Raw genomic sequence first — 17,003 nt, 5'->3', positions numbered from 1 at the left:
TGAAAATATGAAAGCTCCTGGCTTTGATAACATTTTAATCTAGTGTTGAAAAAACAGAGTGATCAGTTCTTTCAACATCTAGCCAATATTTTCAATAAATGTTTGCAACTTGGTTACTTCCCCACCAATTGGAAACTGGGCAAAGTCATACCAATTTTGAAGCCTCAAAAGATCCAACATCGCCAACAAGTTATCGTCCCATTAGTCTTTTGAGTAGTCTGTCCAAACTCTTTGAGAAGGTCATCTATTCAAGGCTTTTGGATTTTACCAACGATAATAATATAATTTTGAATGAGCAGTTTGGCTTCCGAAAGGGACATAATACTGCTCATCAGCTTACGAGAGTAACTAAAATCATCAAGCAGAACAAGCTTGAGTCTAAATCAACTGCTATGGCTTTGTTGGATGTTGAGAAGGCTTTTGACAATGTTTGGCATGATGGTTTGATACATAAACTGTATTTATACGGTTTTCCAATGTATCTTATCAAAATTATCCAGCACTATCTTTCGGAGAGATCGTTCAGGTTTTTCTGAATGGGATTGCTTCTGGATTATTCAACATTGATGCTGGGGTTCCCAAGGAAGTATTCTTGGCCCACTTCTGTACAATATTTTTACATCTGATTTGCCTACTCTTCCTGGTAATGGTGTGTTGTCACTTTTTGCTGATGACACTGCCGTTATTTATAAGGGTAAAATAACCAGATATTTAGTTGGCCGTCTTCAGAAGGGTCTTGACGTTCTTTCCGAATACTTTGGCGACTGGAAAATTCGCATAAATGCAGCCAAAACTCAAACCATCATTTTTCCACTTTCCAAATCGGCCAGATTTGTCCCAAAGGATGATGTTTTGATAAAATGAATGATGTTTCGATACCCTGGTCAAAGGAAGTTGTCTATTTAGGTCTCATACTTGACTCGAAACTTTGTTTCGGCAGCATGTAGACAAAATATTGAACAAGTGCAGCATTCTCATCAGGTGTTTGTATCCTTTAATTAACAGAAAATCAAAGCTATCTTTGAAAAATAAGCTAGCAGTTTACAAACAAATAATTTACCCCGTTATTGAGTATGCAGTACCTGTTTGGGAGTGTTGCGCTAGAACTCATAAATTGAAGCTCCAGCGTGTCCAAAACAAGGTACTCAAAATGGTTTTGAATGTTCCTGGCTGGACAAGATCAAGTGAGGTTCATGAATTAGCAGAAGTAAAAATGTTGGATCAGAAGATTCAAGAAAAATGTTTGAAATTCAGGGAAAAATGTGCTATTTCTGAATACCCCTTGATTCAAGGATTGGTTTAGTTTATGGTAAGTTTAAGTTAGTTTTAGGTTAGGTTATGTTTTCTTTACATTTTTTTCCTCATTGTACCTAGTGTTACAAAAATGATAAATCATATACTTTTAAAGTTATGAAAATGAACAGTGTTTAAATCACGAAAAGCAAATTAAAGCTGAAGAGCCACAGCTGACCACTTATTATGTAAACCAAATGTAATTATTATAAGAAAGATTCAATAAAGTATATTTAATTCAAAAAAAAAAAAAAATTCACGAATTGAGTGAGTGTAGCTCATTTTTTCACGTCTCTCATTCTCCAGCAGCCGACCGGCACGAGTCAGGCGGCAGTGGTTGAACGGACACAGTAGGTTTACAGTCAGATGCTAGCAGTGAACTGACATTTTGGTTTGCTTCATGTGTACGCTGGGTTGGAAACATTTTGCAGGCCTGATTATAATTATGCCTCTAACAAACATTTGCAAATTATCAATAAATTTTTGATAATATTTCAAGTCTTTTCCGACCTGCTATCTTAAAAAATGTGTTTTATCATGAAAATACCCTATTTGATTGAAAATAAAAAAAAAAGCAATTCTTTGAGATTTCGACCATTAATTTTTTTTTGGTTTTGCAAAAACACACTATTTTTAATTTTTTTTCAATTTTCTGATATTTTTTAGGGGACATCAAATGGCAACTTTTCCGAAATTTCCAGAAGGGGTAAAAAATCTTTGACTGAGTTATAAATTTTTAAATCAATACTGATTTTTTTTAAAAATTGAATTTGCAAATAAAAAGTACTTTAGTGATATTTTAATAAAGTGCACCGTTTTTAGGTAATATTTTTAAAAATAGTCGCAGTTATTCCTATTTTAGAACCAGTGCCCATGTTAGCCCACTCTTAAAAAAAATTGCGACTAAAATTTCGATTTTTTGAAAAAATAAGTATTGATTCAAAAATTCATAACTCGTTAAAAGTTTGTTTTTGCCCGTTCTGAAAATTTCTGAAAAGTTGGCATTTGATGTCCTCTAAAAGATATTAGAAAAATAGTGTTTTTTTTGCAGATCAAAGTAAAAATAAAAATCACCAAATTTTTTTTAACGTGTATTATTTTTTCAGTTTTATCCTTTCAACAGATTATTCAAGTTTTTTAAATGTAAATTTCAAAATATTTCCCTATTTCACAACAGTTTTTGTTTGACTTTTGATTTTTGAGGAACTTATAAGGAAGAGGGGGGGGGAGCAGCAATGCAATGGCCTAATGATAATGCAACTTTAAGTACCGTAATCTGGGGTGAATCGGAACTACAGTCTGAATAGGGACAGCAGTTTTTAGAGCACTTAAAGCTTTTAAATTTGGAAATGGATGTACACATTTTGTTGGCCTGAGTCTGTTCTAACCGAAACCAACCAGAAAAATAAAAATACTGTGCTCCAACATGGTTAAAACTGCTGTCCCAATTCGCCCCATGTGTCCCGATTGACCCCAGTTTACGGTAATAAAATGTCAGAATAAGAAATTGAGAGTAAATTCCATATCCAGATTTTTTATGAAAATTTCTAACCTTCGAGACAACGCAATGTCTCGCCTATAGGAATTATACGATAAAAGCCCTTTCAAAATATATTTCGTTATTTAAAAAAATCTGAAAATAATTATCAAATAGCTCAGGAATTTTCACACGAGTTTCACTTTAAACATTTGAAAACAAATTGTCATTTCTCAGGAATTCCCGGGACCCGACAACAACAACATAAGTCAACTGTAAATATTAAGGGAAAAAATATCAATCACAAGAAAAACAGAAATTAATACTTGAAACTGGCGGACTTAAACTCTACAAATGATGCCAGAGTTTTCATAAAATAATTATTTTATATTTTTGCCGATGCGAAACAATAAATCAAGATTAATTTTTTGAAAGGTCCTATCTGCATAGAATACCCATGTTTTGAAAATTTACTCTAGAAATTACCTTTAAAATTTGAAGATAATTTGGACAAAAGAAGTTTATTTACTTAAAATTTCAATTGAGGGGCTGAAAAATGCCAAATTCCCGGGAAAGGCGCTCGTCACCCTCATTAGCATTAGGCATTGAGCATAGCATTAATAAAAGGTCAGATCAACAATGTCCAAAAAGAAAATTGTGATACCGAAAAATCGCTATTTTTGAAAAATCATTACTTGGCGAAAACGAAACGTCCGTCATACCTTATAACACAAAAATTTGCACTTTTGCCCACTTAAAAATATCAAAACATTTTAAAAAATCGGAGGGATCAAAGTTTGCTAAGATCTTTTTATTAGCGAAAAGTAACACTTTTAAATATTTTTTTTGTTTTGAACGGTGAATTTACTAAACACATGAATGTTTGACATAAAATTCCATTCAAGAAGCGTTTTTCGGAAATGCAAAAAATGTTGCAAAACTTGATTTTTTCAGCACAAACCTACAACTGTGCCGAAGACACCAAATCAATCTGAAAACCCCTTCTAAAGATACAGATTTTCAAATACATGCATAGGAGGAGACTTGTATGCAGAAACCAACGATCCAAATGGCATTTTTTGTCATAGAATAGTTTCATACAATGGTTCATCCAAATAAAAAAAATACAAAAATTAGAAACAGATTTTTTTTTCTTTTGCGAAACTTTACAGAATTGCTCACTTTTCTGGTAGTAAAGATGTACTTATTTTTAGATGTGATTTTAAAATTTGTGTAACAGCAAACACTTAGAAAAGTTTAAAATATCAGGCTGATAATAATTGCAAATTTAACCTTTTTAAAAAATAAAAAGGATTTTTACAATTGAAAACGTTTCTGAACGAAAAAATCTGGCATCCCTTACACCACTTCCCTGAGAAAATTCTTCACGGCTCGGCAGGCAGCATTCGTCCACGGGGAAAGACCAGTCGGCAACCCGGCAGCAAAAAACCAGCAGCAGCCAGCAACGCGGGAGCAGAATGGAAGTTGCAAGTCAGCGAATTGTAATTTACAAAATGGGTACAAAATGTGGGAGAAAATAAAACACTGAACTCGAACTTCTGTCGGAGAGTCAGAAATAAAAGTAACACAGACAAAAAATTGTAAAGAAAACAGAAAAAGGAAAAACGACATGTTGTTTGGGCTGAGCGCGCGATTCCGGATGCTTCCGGATGTTTTCATGGCTTCGTAGAATGCCTGCTTTTGGCTATTGTTTGGACGGGGTTTTTGTTACATGGTTGTTAGGCTGTAGTGTTCAGGTCGGCCTCGAAGCCCGCGGAAAGAAAGAATCATCTCCGTCGGGAGGCAGAACAATGGGGGCGAGCGAGCGGCTTTCGGTAATAGAACAGAACACACATACACGTTGAGAGGAAAAGCGAGAGAGAAGGAGGAGGACAAAAAAGTTCTTTCTCATTTCCATTTTATTCACATTTCGGAAAGGAAACAAAAATCGAAGATAAATAGTTTTTGTTGATCGAACTAACAGAACATCAGTTGCTCTTTTTGTCGGTCCTGTTCAAATTTGTTTTAATTTCATACAAAAGTTGAACTTCTTTTCACTTTTGAATCTCCCACCAGGAGCCGAATGGAAGCTGCTGACGGAGGACGAAAAGCGGCCCTTCATCGACGAGGCCAAACGGTTGCGGGCGATGCACATGAAGGAACACCCGGACTACAAGTACCGGCCGCGGCGGAAACCGAAACCGATCCGGCGCGACGGCTACCCCTACCCGATGACCTATCCGTCCGTGCCGGTGGACGCGCTGCGGGCAGGTGAGTGGAGTATGTGACATTTTGGTTTCCTTTATTTTAATTATAAGGCTTAGTATTTTTAATAAAATCATTTGAAAGAAATTTATAATTTTTTGATGCCAATTGACACAATAAATGAAAAAAATGTGTAAAATTCCTTTCCTGACCAGCAGGTTTCTAATCCAAACGTTTCAATCATATATTTAGTTTTTGTCTGAGACCTGTAAATGTCTCAAACAATGTTGTTATAACACTTTTATTGGAAAATTTTCAGTTGTTTTGGCGTATTTTTTTGATATAAACATTGGACATTTTGCTCTTCATAATTTAAAATGATGCAACTCATAATTCTGATGTTATCAATAGTAACGTAAAACGGAGTGACTTTGATAGCCGGGGTAACTTTGATAGGTTCGCGATTTTTCCGCAAAACGAAGAGTACAATTAAGAGCGAGTTTTTCACCAATGTGTAACAGGTCGTATCGAGGTGCTCCGATTTGGATGAAACTTTCAGCGTTGGTTTGTCTATACATGAGATGAACTTTTGCCAAATATGAGCCCTCTAAGACAAAGGGAAGTGGGGTAAAACGGGCTTTGACGTTTGAGGTCGAAAAAACATAAAAAATATTAAAATTGCTCGCATTTCCGTAAAACTTTATCAATTCCAACTCTCTTAAATGCATTCGAAAGGTCTTTTGAAGCACTTCAAAATGAGCCATAGACATAGGATTGGTTCAACTTTTTCTCATAGCTTTTGCAAATTACTGTTAAAAATGGATTTTTTTAAAACCTTAATATCTTTTTCCAACAGCCTCCAACACCCATACTCAAATAGGTCAAAAGTTAGGGAATTTCATGGACTATAAGCCTACGCTACGGTATTAACTTTTTGGCCAATCGTAGTTTTTCTCATAGTTTTTCGATTTTTCTAGAACAAACATTTTACAATGTAAGTTTTTGCCCTGTAGGCCGCCATAGCGGCACTTTTTGGTCTCAATTTTGTTATATTCGGAATCCTCGGACAATTTCACGTAAGTTAGGAGTATAGGAGTTGTAAAACTAAGAATTTTACAAGCTTCCCTGCACCGTGCGGTACACGCGGTTCACTTGTACCTCGGGTTTGCTTTGCGCCTGCTTTGTTCGGTTTACACCCGTACCCGACTCAAACGAACCGAGGGTATTTTGGTTCATCGTACCAGCGCACCACGACACTCTCAGTTCGCCGCGTCGGTTTTGTGTCTGGCACTCACCCATGGCATGAACCCGGTATATGAGCCAAGGTGCTTCACTCGTTACGAGCCGAGGTACGTGCCGTGGTACGCGCTGGCGGTACAAAACGGGTTCAATACCACGACACGTACCACGGCACGCTGGGTTCATGCCATGGGTGAGTGCCTGACACAAAACCGATGGGGCGAGCCGAGAGTGTCGTGGTGCGCTGGTACGATGTACCAAGATACCAATACAAAAATGGGTTCAGGCACGTACCGAAGCTAGAAAACCAAACCCGCGGTGTGCGTTGGCACTGGCGCATGGGAAGCTTGGAATTTTACCTCGATTTCGAGGGGGGAGGGCAGAAATTGTTTACAGTTGATGCACCTAAAATTTTTTGTTGAAAATTGGAACATTACAAAAAAAAAATACTTCCTGATTATTCAAGCCGATTTTTCTCGAAAAATCTGAAACATAAATGGGTAATTCTTCGCCAACTCACACAGCAGTTGCCCCGACCCCTCTTCGATTTGCGTGAAACTTTGTCCTAAGGGGTAACTTTTGTCCCTGATCACGAATCCGAGGTCCGTTTTTTGATATCTCGTGACGGAGGGGCGGTACGACCCCTTCCATTTTTGAACATGCGAAAAAACAGATGTTTTTCAATAATTTGCAGCCTGGAACGGTGATGAGATAGAAATTTGGTGTCAAAAGGACTTTTATGTAAAATTAGACGCCCGATTTGATGGCGTACTCAGAATTCCGAAAAAACGTATTTTTCATCGAAAAACACTAAAAGTTTTAAAAATTCTCCCATTTTCCGTTACTCGACTGTAAAAATTTTTGGAACATGTCATTTTATGGGAAATTTAATGTACTTTTCGTATCTACATTGACCCAGAAGGGTCATTTTTTCATTTAGAACAAAATTCTTCATTTTAAAATTGCGTGTTTTTTCTAACTTTGCAGGGTTATTTTTTAGAGTGTAACAATGTTCTACAAAGTTGTAGAGCAGACAATTAAAAAAATTTTGATATATAGACATAAGGGGTTTGCTTATAAAAACCACGAGTTATCGCGATTTTACGAAAAAAAGTTTTGAAAAAGTTGGTCGTCATCGATCATGGCCGTTCATGGTCACCTGCGACAGACACGAATGACGAAACAAAGAGAAACGCAAAAAGTAACTTTTTCAAAACTTTTTTTCGTAAAATCGCGATAACTCGTGATGTTTATAAGCAAACCCCTTATGTCTGTATATCAAAATTTTTGTAATTGTCTGCTCTACAACTTTGTACAACATTGTTACACTCTAAAAAATAACCCTGCAAAGTTAGAAAAAACACAAAATTTTAAAATGAAGAATTTTGTTCTAAATGAAAAAATGACCCTTCTGGGTCAATGTAGATTCGAAAAGTACATTAAATTTCCCATAAAATGACATGTTCCAAAATTTTTTATAGTCGAGTAACGGAAAATGGGAGAATTTTTAAAACTTTTTTAGTGTTTTTTTCGATGAAAAATACGTTTTTTCGGAATTCTGAGTACGCCATCAAATCGGGCGTACAATTTTACATAAAAGTCCTTTGACACCAAATTTCTATCTCATCACCGTTTCAGGCTGCAAATTATTAAAAAACACCTCTTTTTTCGCATGTTCAAAAATGGAAGGGGTCGTACCGCCCCTCCGTCACGAGATATCAAAAAACGGACCTCGGATTTGTGATCAGGGACAAAAGTTACCCCTTAGGACAAAGTTTCACGCAAATCGTAGAGGGGTCGGGGCAACTTTTCCCGATTTCGTGTGAGTTGGTAGAGAATTACCCAAATGGTATTGGTAACAGTTATTGGTACAATTAATTCTTAACTATTTCAAATACTTTGTTTAACATAAGACTTAATTATCTGAAGGCATTGGAAAATTACACTTTGGGTAATCGAATTACGAAAAGAAACATTTTTTTCGATGTCTTATTTTTGATTTTAATGTTAACCTAAAAATGGCTTAATCTTCAATACGATAAATTTTATCAAAAAACTAACTTAATCCACCTATGTGGTTGGAGCCTTCCTCACTCATTACCTTCAATGGCTGTGCACAAATTTCATCTATTTTTTAGATCTGGATTAAAAAAGAACATAAATATCACTTAAGCGGCCATATCAGAGACAGGGTTGCCAGATCTTCAATGTTTTGTACTCGTTGGAAAGATCTTTTGATAACCTAACCAACGATGGGTCGGATGGTGGATCCGGACATAGTTTACATACATTTAAGTGAGATCCGGCTTCCAAAAAGTACATCAATATCACTTAAGTGGACATATCTCGAGACAGGGTTGCCAGATCTTCAATGTTTTGGATTCGATGGAAAGGTCTTTTGATAACCTAACTAACGATGGGTTGGATGGTGGATCCGGACATAGTTTACATACATTTAAGTGGGATCCGGCTTCCAAAAAATACATCAATATCACTTAAGTGGCCATATCTCGAGACAGGGTTGCCAGATCTTCAATGTTTTGGACTCGATGGAAAGGTCTTTTGATAACCTAACCAACGATAGGTCGGAAAGGAGATCCGGACATAGTTTACATACATTTAAGTGAGTTCCGGCTTCCAAAAAGTACATCAATATCACTTAAGTGGCCATATCTCGAGACAGGGTTGCCAGATCTTCAATGTTTTGGACTCGTTGGAAAGGTCTCTTTATAACCTAACCAACGATGGGTCGGATAGGGGATCCGGACATAGTTTACATACATTTTAGTGAGATCCGGATATATGTGAAAACACATTTTTATACATAACTTTTGAACTACTTATCGAAACTTCAATCTGTATAAAACTCGATCTATGGGACCCTAAACCAAGTCGAATGCAACAAGTTCGGGTCAAATCGGTTCAGCCAGTGCCGAGAAACATGAGCTAATTTTTTGGTCACATACATACATACACACACACATACACACACACATACACACACACATACACACAGACATTTGTTCAGTTTTCGATTCTGAGTCGATATGTATACATAAAGGTGGGTCTACGAGGTTTTTATACAAAGTTCATTTTTAGAGCAGGATTATAGCCTTACCTCAGTGAGGAAGGCAAAACACTAAAGTTCTTTTTGATTCCAAATTTAATTTCACATATCGTAGACAAAAAAAACAATTTTGAAGATTTATCGAGTGAATTTCGATGAATTCCACAATTAACTATTTAAAAAATCATTACTTGGGGAAAAATCGTTAAACCCTATTGCTCAAAAGTCAGCACAAGTTTTCCACTAAAAATAATAAATAAAATGAATAAAAATATTGTCAAAATAGTGTTTTTGTAATAGAAAGTTGATAAAAAATGATTTTTTTTTCCTTGCACCTATCTTTTTCTAATTGCAAATTATAAATTTATATTTTTGACTTAAATGTTTGCCTATGTGAAATTAAAATGTTTCCCAAATTTTGATCTTCAATAAGGCCGTTGCAAATATTTTTTGAAGTTTATGTCCCTCGACCTTGACCAATGTCGAGGGGGGGGCAAAAAAATAAAAAAGTTTAAACATTGAATTTACGAGCCATAGTTTCAACATTTGAATGAAAAAAGTGTTTAAAAATGCATTATACACCTACTCAATTTTTTTGCAATCATTAGTTTCCAAAATGCCTAAGTATTTCATAAAAATTCCAAATACTTTTAATCCAGCTAAATATGATTATAAATGCAGAAAAATGCGTTTTAGAATGTTATAAGTTGATTTGACTTCTATTTTTATTAAAATTTTGAAGATTTTTGAAACAATATTTTTTTGCCCCCTGATTTTTCGGACCAATTTTGAAGGGGGGGGCGACATAAACTTTGAAAAATATTGGCAACGGCCTAAATATTATAAAATTATGTTTTAAAAAAGATATAAAATAAATATATCGATTATCAAAATCATTAAGAGCAAAAGAAAACATTATTAAAACTGTTAAAAATGTTAAATTAAATAACTGAATAATTATTGTTTCAATGTAAGATTTGACGAAAGCAAAAATTATAACGAAAAAAAAACTTTTTGCGGTACAGTACATCGAAAATTATCAAAAATTCTAAAGATTTTTGAATAATCCCAAACATGTTGAAAATGATTCTAAACGCAGGGGAATGCATTTTGAATTGATTTCAGCTGATTGAACATGAATTTCCATTAAAATTTCGAAGTTTTTTGAAAAAAAAATTTTTTTTGTCCCCTGATTTTTCGGGCCGATTTTGAAGGGGAAGAGACAAAAACTTTTAAACATATTTGTACCAGTCTTATTAAGTTAATTAATTGCACTGACCGTCTTACAACGCGTATTTTTATTCCATTCGATTTATTTATTATTTTTTTACAATTAAGTAAAACTATTAAAAAAAGTTCTTACAAATAAACAATTTTATGTCAGATATATGACCCTACGGCAAGAATGATATGTTATTGGTTTAAGATCAAAATAGTCTATGTTTATTTTTTAAGACATCTCCCATAGGGTGACCGTCTTTCAACTATCTCCTCTAAATCATAGAAGTTGCACAATTCTGTTTGAGCATGACAGCACACGGTGAATAACAGCTTGAAAACAGATTTCAAAAAATCTATTAAAATTTTTATTTGATTCTAATATAATTGACTATTTAGAAAAAAGAATAGCTAAACATCAATGCATCTTTAAAAAAAAGTGTTTTTGCATTAACACTTCGACGACAATTTCAAATTCAAAGCTGAAATACGATAACTGAAAGTTTAGGAAAGAATAAATATACAAATGTGGAAATTTATATATTTAATGCAGCCATCAATGTCTCCTATGTTTATGATGAAAAACACAGAACAATGCCAACTTTCCGAGGTCTTCGCAAAAACAATCATACTTTAATTTTTAAATATTGAGCTCAAGTATAAATCCAAAAATTCTCCACATAGTAAAATTTAAACAATTTTGCAATGCATTCTGCTAAAACGCTCAACCAAACCACAATTTTTAGTCGCTGACAACGAATTTATTCTCAAAAACAAAGCCATTTCAAATTCAATTATTATATCACTTTTCAATTTTTTATACAAATAATGTACTGAAAAACACCAAGCCTTGCTAGACTAACTTCCTTCCGTTTCTTCGATGATTTATTGCATCTTTGTTTCCCACACCTCTCTAACCTTTTCTACAAAACATTTCAAAACACTATTATTTCCTGTCTCATCGCGCCCCGTTCTCATTCTCGTTTCGCACACAGGTATCACACCCAGCTACTTCGCACCAGGTGCTCCGTACCACTTAGGAAGTCATTTGTCACAAACTAGTCCTCCCACGACCCAGGTAAGTTCAATTATCTTTCCCTCTCCTCGGTTGAAGCAAGTCTGGTGAGATTTCTTCGCTCTCGTGAAGATTCATTTCTCACGCCACTTCTCGATCGTCTGCGAGATTTTTTGTCGCCGAGATAATCTAGATCCCAAATTGAATTGTCAGTCGCCCCTGGACAGACACTTTGCAGTCCTCACTTGACAAAAGTTCGAGTGGCGTGGTGTTTGTCTCAAGTGCGTAATTGGCCATCCTCCCGGGAATTCCGTCCAAATTCAGCTAACGAAAGAAAAAACACGCAAATCATCAGCAAACGAAATTGGCTCTATCCTAAACTAAGACACAAAAAAAAGAAGCAGCAGTTGACGAGACTTCAACTTCAACTCCAACGCGTTCGAAGATCTTGATCGCAGTGACAGAGATTTGTCATCTGCCACTTTGGAGCGCTCTGGCTGCGTCGCTGGAAGCTGTCACACCTGGAATTAAACGTGATTTGTCATTATGCAGCACTCCACACGTTTCATTGTATGCGGGCCATTCCTTTTCGGAGGGTTGGAGCAGCCGTTTTTAATAGGCTTTCCCGAAAGCTTAACCATTTTTTGGACCCGTGTGGCGTCAAAGTTGGCGTGGGGACGAGTTTTTTTTCTTTAATTTTGTTTTATGAATGATGGAAGCTAATTTTCGTCGCGACACGTCGTGGAGACACGGACTCACAGGAAATGGTGAATTTGTCAGAAGCTGTGTCAAACAATTTATTTGATCTGTCTCTGTTTGGTTGGGTTTCAATCAGTTTAAAACGATTAAGTTAGCTTTTTCTTTCTTTTACCGATGTGTCATCGTCACATTTAACAGACTTGGAGAGAAAAGTTCAATCGATTTTTTTTGTTGGTTTGATGATTGACTTCTTAAAATATTTCTACACAGAAAAAAAAAATTATGGTAATATTCATCAGGAAATGGTGACAGATTTTGTGGCGAAAAAATGTGTAATATTACATCAGGAATTGGTGAATTTTCATCAGTTTCTGATGAATATTCATCAGGTTCACATTTTTACACATTTTTTGATTAATATTACTCAAAAAATGAGTAATATTCAACCAACCAAATTTTCAACATTCCAAAATTCAACTTTTTTTTTGCTGTGTAAAGCCTAGAAATTTTATGTATTTTTAATTTCTCGACCGAATTAAAAAGACCCTTTTTTGCCAAGTTTGTTCAGGATTGAATTAAATTTAAACCTAATTTGGTCATGTTAGTAATTAGTCATGATAAAATCTGTACAAAAGTCGATAAAATTATCGTTTATTATAACAGCATTCAAATTTCAATGTTCACAAATTTTAATCATAATTTTTATTATACTGCCTTATGTTCCATGAAATTTGATTTTATGTGGAACAAACAAAATAATTGCAATTTTGCTAGTATTTTTTAAGGGCGTCCATTTTTTCCGGGTTTTGAATTTCCCGGGAAATGGGAAAAATATTTTTTTAGATCTTGGGAATTCCCGGGATCTCGGGAATTTCTTAAAACTGACATTAAATCAATGATTCCATTATATTTTTTATGTTTTTCATGCTTAAAAAACTTGAAAAATGTCTAAAATAACAAAAAAAACGACAGCAAATAAATTCTTACCAGTCAGTGTAAAATTTAAGATAAGTTAAGACTTTTATGTTTTATATAAAACATATTTTACAAATTATCTTCAAGTTACTACCGCCAACTAGGGCGGGACTACATTCTCAATGTGTACAAAAGATTTTAGAGCAATAAATTTAAAAATCAGTGTACTAATTGTTTTGTTCTGTTCTTGTTTTAATAGAAATCATAAAAAATAAAACATTTTGAAAAAAAGTTGACTAAAGCATCTTTCTTAGAAATATTTGTCCTGATTTGCCACAGATGTCGGTGTTTGAATTTTTAAATTATGAATATGTGGTAATAATACCCAGTTTTTTCAAAAATATATGAAACTAAATAGATAATTTTGAAAGCGCTTTTGCGGATCTGTAAACTAAAATTTTAACAATATATTCATAAACGAAACAAATGCAAATATTTGTTTAGTAAAAATTAAAATGCTTTACTAAGTATTGAATTGTTTATTTATTTCCACAATGAAATCTGAATTTTCAAACCAAAATTGGATTTTTTTTTCCAATTTCGGGAATTTCCGTGAAAAAATTACAAAAAATCCCTGGATTCGGGAACTCCAGATTTTCGAAAAATCCTGGGAATTCCAGGGACAAAATTCTTAGGCACATTTTTTTTTGTCCTGAATTATTAAAAACAATATCTGCTATTTAATGTGAAAATTTATTAAAAATAGTTCCCTTTTTCTTAAATGACCGAAAACCAGTAAGAAAATTTAAAAGAAGATGTAAAAAAATGAAGATTTGAAGATTTGAAGATTTGAAGATTTGAAATTCAAATCTTCAAATTTGAAAATTTTGTGTTCTTGGAGGGTAAAAGGCTAGAAATTTTATTGTTCTCATATAAATTTACTCTTTGTTTGGATTAAAATGTTTAAAAAATTGGTAAAACAAATTGTATCAGTATTTTAGTACAATGGTATTGTTTTTTATTCACAAAAACTTATGTTAGCTTCGCTAACAGTTGTTAAAAGCAACTGGTTTTGCCATAACAATTTAGTTTCACTAACCTTAAGCAACAACACATTATTTATGTGTGTGTGTGTGTGTGCAACCAACCAAACGGGACCACGCGGCCGCTTCTTACAAATTGAGTTGTTTCCATGTATTTTTTTAGATCTACATTCTATACATGCAAATAACTCGCATAGGCATTTGGAAGGTGTTAGCTCTGCCGAGCTTCGGTGACCCATTTCTACGCTGGCTAGCCGAGCGCGAGGTACTTCAGCTTTATCGACAAGCCCCGCCCTGAAGAACGTTTGCACCAATCGGGTTCAAACGTTATTTAGAACTTCCGAACCCTTGTCAAATGGACAAGGACCCAGCGCGTATATAGTTGATAGCAACAGTATTCCTAATTCCAGTTATAGCTCACCAAGTCGCGATGGCCTAGTGGTTAGCATTTTTGCTTACCAATCCAAAGGACGGGGGATCGAACCCCGACTCGAGCGACTTTGATGTTTCGTTCATGTTTATAGTTTCAAGATTTATATTTCCTATACTTTCTCGTTGGGAGCAGATGGGAATCGAACCCAGGACCATTCGCTTACAAAGCGAACACCGTAGCCAGTCAGCCACGGCCGCTCAGCAACAACACATTATTTATCAGCTGAAAACAACCGATTTCATGGTCTAGTTTAAATTGTTTTAATTTCACGTAACCTTCCCAAACCCCAAAACAACCTATAATCACTGAACCTGACATCGATACAAAATTTAACGAGAATCAATTATCTCTCCACCGCTTAATTCCAAACCAACTCCCACAAATTAAACCGATAAAAACGGTAGCTCCAGCACCCCCGATTATCCGATTCCAGATCCCGATCCCAGAACCGCGTCGCGTCCCATCCGTGTTAGTCCGTGATTTCCACTGACTCATGCTACCCAGAAAATCCGTTTCGATTACCCTTCCCGGCGTCCCGGCAACAGCTTGGAAGCAGGGTGCTAAACTGGTCCGTTTAAATCCACTTAAATCCGATGACTTCATCCAGCCCGAGAATCATCCCGGCATCGATTCCCCGAAAATTGGGATAAAATTGAAACATCATTTAATTGCACGCCTGATCCCGCGGATCTTCGAGGCCTCGGGAAGATTCGTTGGGCGATCGATTTTCACGCCACGTTACGGCTCAATTTGGGCGCGCAACCACTTGTTCAGAACACTCCGGCTGAACCCCGTTCCCATCCAAACCCGTCGGAAGCTAGCAGCCCCATTACCCGATTCGAACCGATTTCGTCCCGGTCCCGGCGGATTTCCCACGAACGAGCTAGACGAGCTGAACTTGGTTTACTTTTTTCCTCCTTTCGCAATGTTTACCAATCGAAGAAAGGAAAAACATTTTAAAGTTTAAAATTGTAATTTATTTTTCCACTTGCGCCAACTTCAACTGGGATAACAAACATTTTTTTATTTGGAAATCACTTCAAAACAGCGAGAAAAAAATCTATTTCCATCTGAAAATTCCCTTCCCACGCTGTTACTCCCTAAAAAATTGGAAAAAGAAGAGGAGTGAAGGGTGTCATTTTCCACGCAAATAAAACCCGAATAATAGGGGGAAGGGTGTCGTCGTCGTCAGCGTTGTCATTTCAATTGGCGTGGAAATTGTTACTGGAAAGTAAACAACACCAACTGCTGCTGTGCTTTGCCCTTGGTTAGATTTGTTTGTGTCGTGTTCGAGGAATAATGATGTAATCAGGCCCATTTTATTAAATTAGTGTAAGATATTATTTTTTAGCTCCAAATAATTAAAAAGTTCCACATTTTGAAAATAATTATATTAGGCAGTTGAGCAATTCTCTACCAAAACCGGAAATGGATTTTATTTGTATATTTTGATTTGACTCAAACTTTGTGGGGGCCTTCCCTATGACCAAATAAGCTATTTTGCGTCATTGGTTCACCCATACAAGTCTCCATACAATTTTGGCTGCTGTCCATACAAAAATGGTATGTAAGTATTCAAACAGCTGTAACTTTTGAGTGAATTTTCTGATCAATTTGGTGTCTTCGGCAAAGTTGTAGGTATTGTTGAGGACTTTTGAGAAAAAAATTTGTACACGGAAAAAAAATTTGCAAATTTTTTAATCAACTTTTTTTTACTAAAAATCAATTTCCCAAAATACGTATTTTTCGATTTTCGAGATTTTTTGGTATGTTTTAGGGGACAAAAATCCGCAACTTTTGAGCTATAGAGAAACATGGTCAAAAAATCTGCCGCCGAGTTATGAATTTTTGAAAAAATAGAGATTTTTGGAAAAAAATCGAAATTTCATGCAAAAACAAATTTGAAGTTATTTTTTAATGTAAAATTGAATTTGCAATCGAAAAGTACTTTACAAATTTTTTGATAAAGGGCTCCGTTTCCGAGATATTGCCACCGAAAGACAAATTTTCTAAACTTTTCAAAAAACTCATGTTCACTATTTTTGAAAATCAAAAAACTGCAAATATTTCGCTAAAATCAAACTTTCGGTGGCTATATCTTGAAAACGGAGCCCTTTATCAAAAAATCTGTAAAGTACTTTTTGATTGCAAATTCAATTTTGCATTATAAAATAACTTCAAATTTGTTTTAGCATGAAATTTCGTTTTTTCCAAAAATCACAATTTTTTCAAAAATTCATAACTCGGCGGAAGATTTTTTGACCATGTTTCTCTATAGCTCAAAAGTTGAGGATTTTTGTCCCATAAAACATATCAAAAAATCTCGAAAATCGAAAAATACGTATTTTGGGAAATTGAGTTTAAGTGAAAAAAAAAGATGATTAAAAAATCTGCCGAAA

At 35.1% G+C, this 17,003-nt stretch overlaps 1 protein-coding gene across 2 annotated transcripts in view; it reads left to right on the top strand.

The window, feature by feature from the left end:
* The window catches only part of LOC6051714 (transcription factor Sox-14), a 115,744-nt gene that overhangs the window by 34,302 nt on the left and 64,439 nt on the right, over positions 1-17,003 (top strand). Inside the window, exons 3-4 of one of the 2 annotated variants that reach the window (XM_038253751.1) lie at positions 4,847-5,050; positions 11,495-11,577. In XM_038253751.1, the coding sequence (XP_038109679.1) occupies positions 4,847-5,050; positions 11,495-11,577 (287 nt within the window). The remainder of the gene's footprint in view (positions 1-4,846; positions 5,051-11,494; positions 11,578-17,003) is intronic. The other variant, XM_038253752.1, reaches the window with a different exon arrangement.

Source organism: Culex quinquefasciatus, chromosome 2, assembly GCF_015732765.1.
Source record: "Culex quinquefasciatus strain JHB chromosome 2, VPISU_Cqui_1.0_pri_paternal, whole genome shotgun sequence".
NCBI lineage: Eukaryota > Metazoa > Arthropoda > Insecta > Diptera > Culicidae > Culex > Culex quinquefasciatus.
This window is presented reverse-complemented; position numbering and strand designations above follow the sequence as displayed.